The 12,849-nt window shown below is 39.2% G+C and overlaps 1 protein-coding gene across 3 annotated transcripts in view; it reads left to right on the forward strand.

Annotated features, from left to right (window-relative positions):
• The window catches only part of SNAP23 (synaptosome associated protein 23), a 36,032-nt gene that overhangs the window by 9,884 nt on the left and 13,299 nt on the right, over positions 1-12,849 (forward strand). For all 3 annotated transcript variants that reach the window (XM_082453112.1, XM_082453114.1, XM_082453113.1), the window contains 4 exons: positions 10,570-10,671; positions 11,249-11,290; positions 11,708-11,756; positions 12,506-12,623. In XM_082453112.1, the coding sequence (XP_082309238.1) occupies positions 10,615-10,671; positions 11,249-11,290; positions 11,708-11,756; positions 12,506-12,623 (266 nt within the window). In that variant the 5' untranslated portion in view covers positions 10,570-10,614. The remainder of the gene's footprint in view (positions 1-10,569; positions 10,672-11,248; positions 11,291-11,707; positions 11,757-12,505; positions 12,624-12,849) is intronic.

Raw genomic sequence — 12,849 nt, forward strand, 5'->3', positions numbered from 1 at the left:
TGCTTCCATGTCTTGCCTGTTGTAAATAGTGCTGCAATGAACATTGGGGTGCATGTATCTTTTTGAATTAGAGTTTTTGTTTTTTTCCAGATACATACCCAGGAGTGGGGTTGCTGGATCGTATGGTAGCTCTATTTTTAGTTTTTTAAGGAAGCTCCATACTGTTTTCCACGATGGCTGCACCAATTTACATTCCCACCAACAGTGTAGGAGGGTTCCCTTTTCCCCACACCCTCTCTAGCATTTATTATTTATAGACTTTTCGATGATGGCCACTCTGACCAGTGTGAAGTGATACCTCATTGTAGTTTCAATTTGCATTTCTCTAATAGTCAGTGATGTTGAGCATCTTTTCATGTGCCTGTTGGCCATATGTATGTCTTCTTTGGGGAAATGTCTATTTAGATATTCTGCCCTTTTTTTTTTCAATATTTATTTGTTTGGCTGCATTAGGTATTAGTTGCAGCACATAGAATCTTCCTTGCACTGTGTGGGATCTTTCGTTGAGGCATGTGGGCTTCTTTCTAGTTGTGGTGCACAGGCTCAGTAGTTGCGACGTATGGGCTGTCTGGTTGTGGCACACAGGCTCTAGAGTGCATGGGCTTAGTTGCCCCGCAGCATGTGAGATCTTAGTTCCCCAACCAGGGATCGAACCCACATCCCCTGCATTGGAAGGCGGATTCTTAACCCCTGGGCCACCAGGGAAGTCCCTTCTGCCCTTTTTTTTTTTTTTTTTTTTTTAATTTATTTGGTTGCACTGGGTCTTAGTTGCAGCAGGCGGGCTCCTTAGTTGCAGCATGCGCACTGTTAGTTGCGGCATGTATGTGGGATCTAGTTCCCTGACCAGGGATCAAACCCTGGGCCCCCTGCATTGGGAGCGTGGAGTCTTTTTTTTTATTATTATTATTTTAATTAATTTATTTTATTTATTTATTTTTGGCTGCATTGGGTCTTCGTTGCTGTGCATCGGCTTTCTCTAGTTGTGGTGGGTGGGGACTATTCTTTGTTGTGGTGCATGGGCTTCTCATTGTGGTGGCTTCTCTTGTTGCGGAGCGTGGACTCTAGGTGCGTGCGCTTCAGTAGTTGTGGCACGCAGAGGGAGAGCGGAGTCTTAACCACTGTGCCACCAGGGAAGTCCCTGCCCATTTTCTAATTGGGTGGGGTTTTTTTGTTTTATTTTAATTTTTATTTATTTATTTATTTATTTATTTATTTATTTGGCTGTGTTCGGTCTTCGTTTCTGTGCGAGGGCTTTCTCTAGTTGAGGCGAGTGGGGGCCACTCTTCATCGCGGTGCGCGGGCCTCTCACTGTCGCGGCCTCTCTCGTTGCAGAGCACAGGCTCCAGACGCGCAGGCTCAGTAGTTGTGGCTCACGGGTCTAGTTGCTCCGTGACATGTGGGATCTTCCCAGACCAGGGCTCGAACCCGTGTCCCCTGCATTGGCAGGCAGATTCTCAACCACTGTGCCACCAGGGAAGCCCCAATTGGGTTGTTTTTTGTTGTTGTTATTGAGTTGTATGTTCTGTTTGTTCTGACTGGGTTATTTCCATTATTCTATCTTACAGATCACTTACTTTTGTGTCATTTAGTCAGCTATTCATTGCTTCCAGATTGCTTTTTATCTCAGCAATTGAATTATCTGTTTTTGACTGGTTCATTTTTATAGTTTCTAGATCTTTGTAACAGTGACCTGCATTTCTATTGATAATCTTTCTTAATTCAATTAGCATTTTTATTACCACCTTTGAACTCAGGATCTGCAAGGATGGGGCAGCTACCAGTGCAAGGCTCTCTTCTCCCTGATTGTTGGCAGGCCAGCACATGTGCACTCCTCTCAAGTAGAGTCTATTCTTCTGCAGCCCTTCATTCTGTCATAGTGGTTCTCCCAGCAGCCAACAGGGCTTTTCTCCTTTGCGCAGGAGCCCAGGACTGGGATGTCCAGATTGTTGCTTGACCTGCTTGTTCCCCAGGGTGAGAGTCTGCCAGATCCCTCCCAAGGTTGCAGATCCTGACCTGAAGCCTTTTTTCTATCCTACTCCGTTACATGGAGATCTCTCTTGTAGCTTTGGTTGTATAGGAGTTCTTCTGTCAGCTTCCAGCAGTTTTCCCTGAGAATTGTTCCACTTGTAGATGTGTTTTTGATGTGTTTGTTGGGGAGGGTGAGCTCCACGTCATGCTACTCTGCCATCTTCATCCCCCTCTCAGTTTTTTCCTTCTTTTTGACTCTTACGAATAATGCTGCTTTAAAAATTGGTGTACAAGTTTTGTGTGGACATACGTTTTCATTTCTAATATATGTAGGACTGAAATTGCTAGATCCCATGGTAGTTCTGTGTTTAACTTTTTGAAGCCTAAGTTGTTCTTGTCCTGTGTCGTTAGCCTCTATCTATGTTTTTCCTCCATTAGGTACGAGAATTGTAACAGGGAGAATATCATCCATTAGTACTTGTTTGTATATTAAAAAACAAAAACTTTTATCTGAAACAGTGGTTTTCAACCTTGGCCACACATTGAAATCACCTGGAGAGTTTTAAAACTGACTGATGCCTGGCTCCCACCCGCAGAGATTCTTATTTAATTAGTGTGGGCTGCAGCTTTGGCCTCCAAATTTATAAAGGCTCATCAGGTGATTATAACGTGTAGCCAAAGCTGGGAATCACTGCTCTAAAATGTGCTTTAAGCATGGAGTTAGACTTGCAACTTGAAAAACAGAAGGCAGGTGTTGCAGGAAAGAAAGTGGGACTCGAGAGGATGGTCATGTCCCAGCTCTCAGGTGAGTCGCTGGGAGGGCCGGAGTGTGGGTTCTTGGCTTGGCGTAGGAAAGAATTCAAGAGCGCCATAGTAAAGTGAAAGAAGGTTTATTCAGGGAGAGATACACACTCCATAGACAGAGTGTGGGCCATCTCAGAAGGCGAGGGCCCCAAGGTACGGGGTTGTCAATTTTTATAGGGGTGGGTAATTTCATAGGCTAGTGAGTGGGAAGATTATTCCAGCTATTTTGAGGAAGGGGCAGGGATTTCCAGGAATTGGGCCACCACCCACTTTTTGGCCTTTTATGGTCGGCCTCGGAACTGTCATGGCGCCTGTGGATGTGTCATTTAGCTTGCTGATGTATTATGATGAGCGTATACTGAGGCCCAAGGTCTAGTGGAAGTCGACTCTTCCAACATCTTGGACCTAACCAGTTTATGTAACCAGTTTATGTTGTGTCCTCAGTGGCAATGCCATTCTTTTAAAGGTTGTGCCCAGCCCCCTTCCTGTCTCACAGGGACTTCATGTGTATACAGGTTGACCCTTGAACAAGGTGGGTTTAAACTGGGTGGATACACTTACACGCAGATTTTTTTTTTCCAATAAATACCTACTACAGTACTAACGTAACCCCTGCATTGTTCAAGGGTCAACTGTACTTTTCTTTGGGCAAAACTGCTACAGATTTGAATGACTTGATAATGTGGTTCTCTGCTCTCCATCTAATATGCATAATAGTAATTGAAAACACATGCTCTAGAGCAATCTTCCTGGGTTTCATCCTGGCTCTACTTGCAAAAGTTGCTTAACCTCACTGTTCCTTAGTTTGTACATCTGTAAAATGTGGGATTAAACAGTGTTTGCTAGGGTTGAATGTTTGTATGTCCTCCCCTCCAAAATTCATATGTTAACATCGTAATGCTGGATGTGATGGTGTTAGTAGGTAGAGTCTTTGGGTGGTGCTTAAACCATGAGGGTGAAACCCTCATTAATGGGATTAGTCTCTTATAAAAGAGACACCAGAGAGCTCCTAGCCCCTCCCACCATGTGAGGGTGCTTTACATCATAAAGAGGGCCCTTACAAGAACTTTTAAAATACCCAGTCTGTGGTATTTTGTTATTGAAGCCTTAATGGACTAAGACAGTGTTGTAAGGATTAATGAATGTGTGTGTGTATTTATATTTTTTTAATATTTCTTTGAAGAGTGTCGTGCATGTATAATGCTTTATAAATATCAACTATTGTAGTTAGAGTCCTCTCAATCCCCTTCCCACTATCTAGACTTTCAAAATGGTGAGTAAAGATTATTAAAAAGTTAGCTGCCATTTAAAATATTTTTTGTATATTTTTTAACTTTTTCATAATAAAAAGTTGAGAAAGTAGCATAATGACCCTCCGTGTATTATTCACCCAGCTTCAGCAATCATGGCCATTCTTTGCATCCTCTATACTCCCACCCATTTCCCCACATTTGTTGTTTGTTTGTTTGTTTTTTCACCACATAGCATATGGGATCTTAGCTCCCCGACCAGGGATCGGACCTGCTCCCCCTGCAGTGGGAGTGTGGAATCTTAACCACTGGACCACCAGGGAAGTCCCAACTTCTAATTATTTTAAAGCAAATCCTACAGACTTTCATTTATTTATTAATTCATGTATTTATTTTAGGTTGCACCAGGTCTTAGATGCGGCCAGCAGGCTCCTTAGTTGTGCCATGCGAACTCTTAGTTGTGGCATGCATGTGGGATCTAGTTCCCTGACCAGGGATCGAACCCGGGCCCCCTGCATTGGGAGCGCGGAGTCTTAACTGCTGCGCCAACTGGGAAGTCCCAGACTTTCATTTCAATGGCTTCTCATTTCATACATTTTCTTTGAATCCCTGACGGAGCTGAATGTCATTAGAAAAGTTAGAGAACAAGAATACACTGGAGGTGAGGGGCTATGACAGAAGACTGACTGTACTCCAGGATGGAGCTGTTGTTAATTCTCGATTACAGCTACGTTCTCTGCTTCTTTATGGGATCCTCTTTTATCCATTTCTTAGTATTTTGCCATGAAAGTACTAAGAACTTATTCAGACTCCATTAGAGCCCACTCCTGCCACATCATGTGAAGTATGTTTCCCAGCCAAACCGTAGCAAGGGCCTTTTCTCTAAACAACTTTTAGCAGTTTAGGACAAATTTTTCCACTGTATTATTTCTGTACTTTTATGGTTGGGGTGGGTGATCATCAATGAGTGGACAGAAATGTTTCCACAGATTTACACTTACTGTGAATATGTGCCAACTGGAAGATCTGTCTCAGGAAAGGCTAAGAATTGATATTATGCTTATGAATTAGGGTCTAGAATTTATTCCTTGTCCTTGTTTTCTCCAATCTTATAAATCTCTTTTCTTGGTTGTCATAAACTATCATATTTTACAATAAAAATAAATGTATGAAATTTAAAAGTAGTACATTACAAACTATTTGGAAAAAGAAGAAAAATCACTTTTAATTCTACTGTATCACAACAGCCATTGGTTATATTTTGATGATTCCCTTCCAGACTTTTTTCTACCCATATTTTAACCCTCCGGTAATTATAGCACATATTTGATTTTTCTTTTAAGTCTCCTTTGTTCACTGTATAATATACTAACCTTCATAACCTAAGCCCTTTTGTGGTTTGTGTTTGCCGTCTTTAGCCAGAAAAAAAGAATCATTTAATTTTTTTAAGTCTTTAATTTTTTAGACATGCAAAGTTATATATATTTGTCTAGATTAGTAGCTATCAACCGGAAACTTGGTTTAGTTCTCCATCCTGATGGATTTTTTTTTTTTTTTTTTTTTTTTTGATAACAAGCAGTGAAGTTTAATTAACCAGTACTGAGAGGTAACCTTCATGGACCAGCATCACTTCCATGAGCTGATTGATTACGTGGGAGAACCACAGGCCTCATGACTGGCATGAAAATAGTATGGCCTATACAGTATCATCAACTTTAATATTCAAATTTAGTCTTCAGATGGAACAGTTAATATTTAGTAGCAAGTATTTTCAGTTGCATTTACATTGATATCACTCATATTTAACATTGTTGCTTTACTTTTGTTTTGCCTACTATTTCTGCTTCCCTAATGATATTGAAATAATGGCTAACGCTTGAATACCAGCTGTGCTTCAGGCACTGTGCTCAGCACTTTGTATGGATCATCTTTTTTTTTTTTTTTTTTTAATTATTTACTTATTTATATATTTATTTATGGCTGTGTTGGGTCTTCGTTTCTGTGCGAGGGCTTTCTCCAGTTGCGGCAAGCGTGGGCCACTCTTCATTGCGGTGCGCTGGCCTCTCACTGTAGCGGCCTCTCTTGTTGCGGAGCACAGGCTCCAGACGCGCAAGCTCAGTAGTTGTGGCTCACGGGCCTAGTTGCTCCGCGGCATGTGGGATCTTCCCAGACCAGGGCTCGAACCCGTGTCCCCTGCATTAGCAGGCAGATTCTCAACCACTGCGCCACCAGGGAAGCCCTGGATCATCTTTTTTAATCTTCACCAAAAAAGCCTTTGAAATAGATCTGTTATCTCTATCTTACAAATGCAGACACTGAACTTCAGTGGGGATAGGTAGCTTGCCCAGGGTCACACAACAAATACAGTTTTGGGGCCAGAATTTGGATGCTGGAGCTCCCACTACTAACCACTGTGCTAGCCTGCTCTGAACAGAAGTTTCTACTTGTTGTAAATACATTAGTTACCATGAAAGTCTAATCAAAATATGCCAAAGAGAATTGCAAATTTTATCAAACTGTTAAAGAGTACAGTAATAACTGTATGAGTGTAACTCATAGAGCAACTTACATTGTGATTAACTACGTTTTAAGAGAAGGAATAGGCAGGAAACTAATGGTAGAATAATTTAATGCAAAATCCTTGCTTTCCAGTATAAACTGAGTTAATACTTTATAAAATCATTCTTATATTGGTCTTGTCAGGAACCAGTGATTTAAAGTGCTATTTCTTCATTACTTCCTGAGTATCCCTCCATTTTTATCAATGAAGACATGTGGATCTCCTGTTAAGTTCTGAGTCCTTTTTACTTTGTATTCTTTCTTTCCAGTAGTATTATTTTCGTTTTCTAAATTAATGTAGATATTTTTCAGGTTCTAAATTATTATAAAACAGATGAAAACCATGATTGCTCTGGTCTTTCTAGTTCTTCCTTCAGTTTAACCATCTTTGAGTCTGTGGAAGAGATAAGATTTCATGGTATTACTATAGAAAGTATCTGAAATTTTGAAATGAGCCATCAGGTAGAGTGCTTAGCCTATATTCTTATATTCAACAGTTCTCATATCTTATTAAGGGGCGGTACATCCAACAGTAAGACTGTTTACGAGACCGTGAGCTAGCCTTGGTTTCAGAGTTGATCCAGCCTTGAATAATAAATCTGCTCTTTACTCAGTCACCTTGGGCAAATTACTTACTTAAACTGAGCCTTAGTTTCCCCACCTATAAAGTGGTATAACAGACATAATGACATATATAAATAACTTAGATGGGTATATGATACATAGTACATGCTCAGTGAACATTTCTTCCTCCCCTCTCCCCCCAAGGTTTATAACAGAAAAGAAATTAAGAAAGATAAACTAGGAGTCTGCTAGTAAGCCCAAGTGAACCATAGTAAGGGAAATAGGGTGTAAAAGCACTGAGAAAAATCTTGCATTTTCATCTCAAAGGCACACATATAGCGTAAGTTCCCAGGAGCATTGGGAAAATGGCACAGATATTTAATCTATTGGGTTATACCTAAGAAAAGTAAGTTTAATGGGATCTTTGTGTCAAGTCATGTTTCATTTTTCCTTCCCCTCCCCCTTCTCTAATTCTCTTTACTCTACCATTCTCGATAGCCTTTCCTGACTCCATGAGAAAAACTTCTGGAGATAATAAATACAAGTAAAGCTATATATAGCTAGTTCTAGCTTGCACCCTGCCTGACACTTCTGAGCAGTTTAGTAAAGGCTAAAAGAGCCTAGGGAGTATTATTCTTTGTCTCTCTTTGGCCTTCCCCTTACAATTCTGCTTTGTCTCACTTACTCCCATTTACTTTAATCATGTGCTCAACATCCTCAAAAATCCAGAGTAGAGAAGTCTTAGGCAGCTCTGTCCTGATATCAGCATGCCAAACATGTGAGAACTTTACAGAAGTCTGTTTCTTGTTTTGTGTGTCATCTGCTCAGGGAGGAAAAAAAGAAGTACTAGGCAGCACTTTGAGTTCACTTAAAAGGTGTGTCCTAAAAAATGGCACCACTGCTATGCCAGGAGTGACTCTTCACATCTGCTTCCCAGCTATATCTGCCTTTGTTTTTTTTTAATCTTTTAATTTTTTTTTTTTTTGATAATTAAAGGCAAGGACTCTTGGAATCTTTAAGTTTGACAGAGGTCAGTTTTGCATTCAAGCCTCTCTTTGAACCTACATGGAGTTTTGCTCATATTTACTAGGAGAATAACAAATATTGACTTGTAATTGGCAAGAATCACTTCTAGGAGTAGAATTACAAAATTATACAATTTGAGAGATCTGAGCTTCCTTACGCCCAAAATATCTTCCTGCCCATAGTATACTATATCGGAAAACCTAATCGGGATGTCATTTCCACATACTAACTGATTAGTGTGTATTGCTTTTCTTAACACTTTCTGCTCTGTGGGGCATTTAGGAGTTTCACGTGAGAGGGATAGATAACTTTGGAGCGTACTGCCTAGGCTTTGAAAGGTACCTTGTGTGGGAAAGCACGAGACTGCCTGGGCAGGCAGATGGGGATATTATAGAAAGGAAAAGCATACAAAAACGGTGGGAGGGTACAAAGCAACTTCCTTTTCTTTTTATAATTACAACTATGAAAGACTGACAGAAGAGAAACTGTAGCATAATCATATGTGTGATTAAAGCTAAAGTCTCATAAACAATTAGCAAGGTAATAAAGCATGTGGTTCTGTTTATGCTTATATCTAATGAATGATCAGTTCTTAATTTAAGAGAGACCTTTATATCTTGACATGTATCTTAGTATATGAACCTTTTGGCAGAGCCACAGTCCTACTGTGGCATACAAGCTATGAGATTAAATTTGCAACTTTTGGCAGTTTAATAATTTTAATAACAGTAGTTTTATGAGCATTAATGTCTTTAATCAAGGCTCAAAATCTTAATTAAATCCTGAAATGGTTAACAATGACAGTAGAATTATAAACAAGGCCCTAAATGTAATGCCTTCCTGTCCTAGGAATGGTATATTGTCGCTTTTTGTTTAGATGGTTCTAATAAAAGTGTTGGTTAGCTACGGATGTGACTAAAAAGATCTGTATGTGACCAGCCGGCCATTCTAAATCATACACATGTAATGGCAATTTTTTGGTTTGTGGTTCTAGTGTTTATTTGAAGGCTTTGTGCTACTATTACATGTAGCTTTGTTTCTAAGATCCACTTAAGTGAGCGTACATCTTGTTTTTCTACTTATTTGTTCATTCAGCACACATTTACTGGGGTACGAACTGTCAGATCCTGTAAGGTGTTAGAGGTACAAAAATATAATAAAATCCTTTCCCTCCAAGTGTTCAGTCTAGTACCTTCTTAGTTAACAAAGTTCCCTGCTCGTCAGTGAGTGTACTCCATGGCAGGATTTCTCAACCTGAGCACTTTGACATTTTGGGCCAGATAATTCTTGTTGTGGGACTGTCCCAAGGAGCATTATAGGAGGTTTAGCAGTATCCCTGGCCTCTACCAACTAGATGCCAGTAACATTACTCCTCCTTACCCCCCCAACTCCTGGCAATCAAAAAATTCTCCAGACATTGCCACATGTCCCCTGGGGATGAATCCAGAATGTGAACCACACTTTTATATGTGTCATTGACAAAGGGCTTTGGTAAAATTGGTTTTCAAATTTTTAATAACAAAGCTAGCAAATGTAATAAAAAGAAAACAACCTAGGTAAGTCACACAGTGCTTATTACTCCACATGACTGCTCAAAGAAGAATACTATACAACAATGTATCACTGTTAATATTAGAAGGCAGGACTCTTGGAATCTTCACCTATTAAAAGTTTTATGTTTCAGTTTGAATGTCTGTGAGATCACTTCCTGAGTTACTATGAGTTACTAAGTTACTAAGTATAGAAGAATAATTGTACAGTTTCTTAGGGACTTCACTAAAATAACGAACCATACAGTAATTGGAAAGGGAGAGTCTACTCTTAATAAAAGCTAGGTCTTTTCTGAGCTCTTTGTATCAACATTATCCTTTTCTTGTTAAGAATGAAAGTATTTCATTTTCTCCAATGAGTAGCCTGGACAACTGGCACATTTTTAGAGTGTTTCCTGTGCTCTGCAGGCACACGACTTTGAATTTGTTACTTTACTAATGGAACACTACCTAACTTCGACTTCTTCACCTTATTGCTTTTCCATATTCAGACAATGTACAAAGAACATTGTACAACCAGGAATTCATTTTAATAGTTTCTTGAAGCTTGTCTTCTAATAATGCCTTCCTTCTCAAAGTAGAAGGACCACTTTCCTATTAGAAACAGTGCTTCACTGGAAGTCCTGAAACCTGAGTTTTAGTTTCACCTCTGGTAATAACTAGCATTTAAGCATTTACTTACCATCTCTCAGCCTTAATTTCTTCACCTGAAATATAGATAGATAGGTAGATAGATAGATAGATAGGGATAAAGATAGGCTATTTTACCGTGTTTTCCAAGTATCCTAAATTCCATAAATATACACTCTGCTCAAACAAACTTGTTTTTTGTATCCTTATTCTTACAGAATATCCACATTTCAGTTTCTCCACCTATCAAGTTTTAATTCATCATGGATAATCTGTCAGCAGAAGAAATTCAGCTGAGGGCTAACCAGGTTACTGATGAGGTAAAGGTTTTACTTGGAATAAGTAATTAATTCTCTTTCAGTTTTCACAGTGGAAGGATGAGAGGACCTTCTTAGAAGACCATTTTGACTTCTTCCTAGTCTCTTTATATCAAAGAATACATTTGCTCTAGAGCGCCATTACTAGCTCCTTATTTTTTCAACTCATCAAAAAGCTAAATAAGTGAAAACAATTTGTATGTTTGTTTTTTTTTTTTAGTCATTACTGAACAGTTACTTACAACAAAAATATTCTAGATTTGAGGAATTCTGACATTTAATTTTAACAGGATTTTCTAATATCTGTGTAATATACCTAGATTTCTGCTTACATTAAATTTTTTATAAATCCCATTAACTTCACCTTCCAAATTTTCTCTTAAGGACCATCTGGTAGGAAGAAAATAACCAAAATTATAGTAATAAGCTTTCTTTTTTTGTTTTAAAGGGAGAGGTGGATGGGCTGGCAATCTTTAAAAATAGAGTAGCATTATGAATATGGCCTGTGATCAGATTTTGGGCTGGGGGTGGGGCGGTTGCTACATGTTGTAGAATGCTGAAACTCTGTGTTTTTTCCTAGTCTCTGGAAAGTACAAGGAGAATCCTGGGTTTAGCCATTGAGGTAAGAAAGTGTTTAATCATCAAGTTAAGTATAGGAACTGTATAGAAGGGATTCTGATAGCACAGGCTGGAATTACTGTTAAGAATCAGAAGGGTATTGTATCAATAAGCTTTTATTATTTGAAACCAGCAATTGCTGAAATTGTCAAACCATGCAGTAATGGGCCTTTTTTGTTTTTCTAATTGATAGTATTGGAATATGACAGGGAAGACAATTCACCATGAGTTTGTGACTTGTTTTGGGGGGTTAATATGTTAAAGTGTGTTAGTTTGGGGAGATCAGTTTCCTCTGTAGCTCTAGTCCTCTGAGAAACTTAAGTTTCTAATGATTCTCTCTTGCTGTTTTTCAGACCTTGTAGGTTCTGTTTCTGTTTTGTTTTTATTTTGCTGTGCTCTCAGCATTTTTCCCTTCTTTTAGTCTCAGGATGCAGGAATCAAGACTATCACTACGCTGGATGAACAAGGGGGTGAGTTGCAGTCATTGGCAGAAATTCTTGATTTGATTTAGGATGCCGGAAAGCCTTTTCAAATCAGCCGTGTATAAAATTAATTAAGCCTTTGGGAGTACCTTCCCTTTGTAAGATAAGACTGCTATTTTACTTCTTTTCTGCTGATTTGAATTATATCATGTTTGTTGCCTATTTGAGGTGGGGGCCACAATACCCCATTGTATACCAAGTATTTATTATGTAGCAGGGCTTATTGTGTGTATTGGTCATATGTGAACTGGACATTATGATATTTTTGCATCATTTTCAGAAATCAAGTTAAGTCCTTAAATAGGTCAGATTCAGGCAGGCTTGGAAATATTCTGTTTGATTTGGCCCTGAGCAATCTGGTCTAGTTTTTATTAATCTTATGACAGCCTTCAGGTTTTGAGCCTATCCAATAATAGAAATGCTGGGGATCTGGTCTAGTCAAAGTACACTTAATTTGCTTGCAAAAGTGATCTCTAAACCAATCCTCACATGCTCCTATTATACCAATTTCCTTAGAACAAATTTTTCCACAGTCAGAGGCCAGGTGCCCCAGGATCAGTATGTGAAAGACTATTTTCATTCTGGACAGTCTGTAATACCACCTGGCCCTGATACAGTCACTGTGATGGGTTATTGGTGGATTCGAGGTTAAAGTTTTTGCTGTTCCATCATAATGGCATTTTCTGGTTGGCCCCGTGAATGTAACACAAAATGTAACTTCCACAACTTATTCTCAGAACAACTAAAACGCGTAGAAGAAGGCATGGACCAAATAAACAAAGACATGAGAGAAGCAGAGAAGACTTTAACAGAACTAAACAAGTGCTGTGGCCTTTGTGTATGCCCCTGTAATAGGTGAGTTGATAAATCAAGACCTTTTTCAAATAAATCTAAAATGAGAGCACACCCCTCCCCACCTCCCAGTAAGTATGACGGGGCCTAAATAAGGAACTTTGTTAGATCAGCTGAAGCTGTTTCTCCTTCAGTCAGATCAAACTTGTTGTATAAATGGGCATGTTCACTGCAAACCATCACTTAAATTTGGTCAATCTTTCGATCAAGTCCCAATTTCATTTTTTAA

Source organism: Balaenoptera physalus (genome assembly GCF_965194825.1).
Source record: "Balaenoptera physalus genome assembly, chromosome: 2".
NCBI lineage: Eukaryota > Metazoa > Chordata > Mammalia > Artiodactyla > Balaenopteridae > Balaenoptera > Balaenoptera physalus.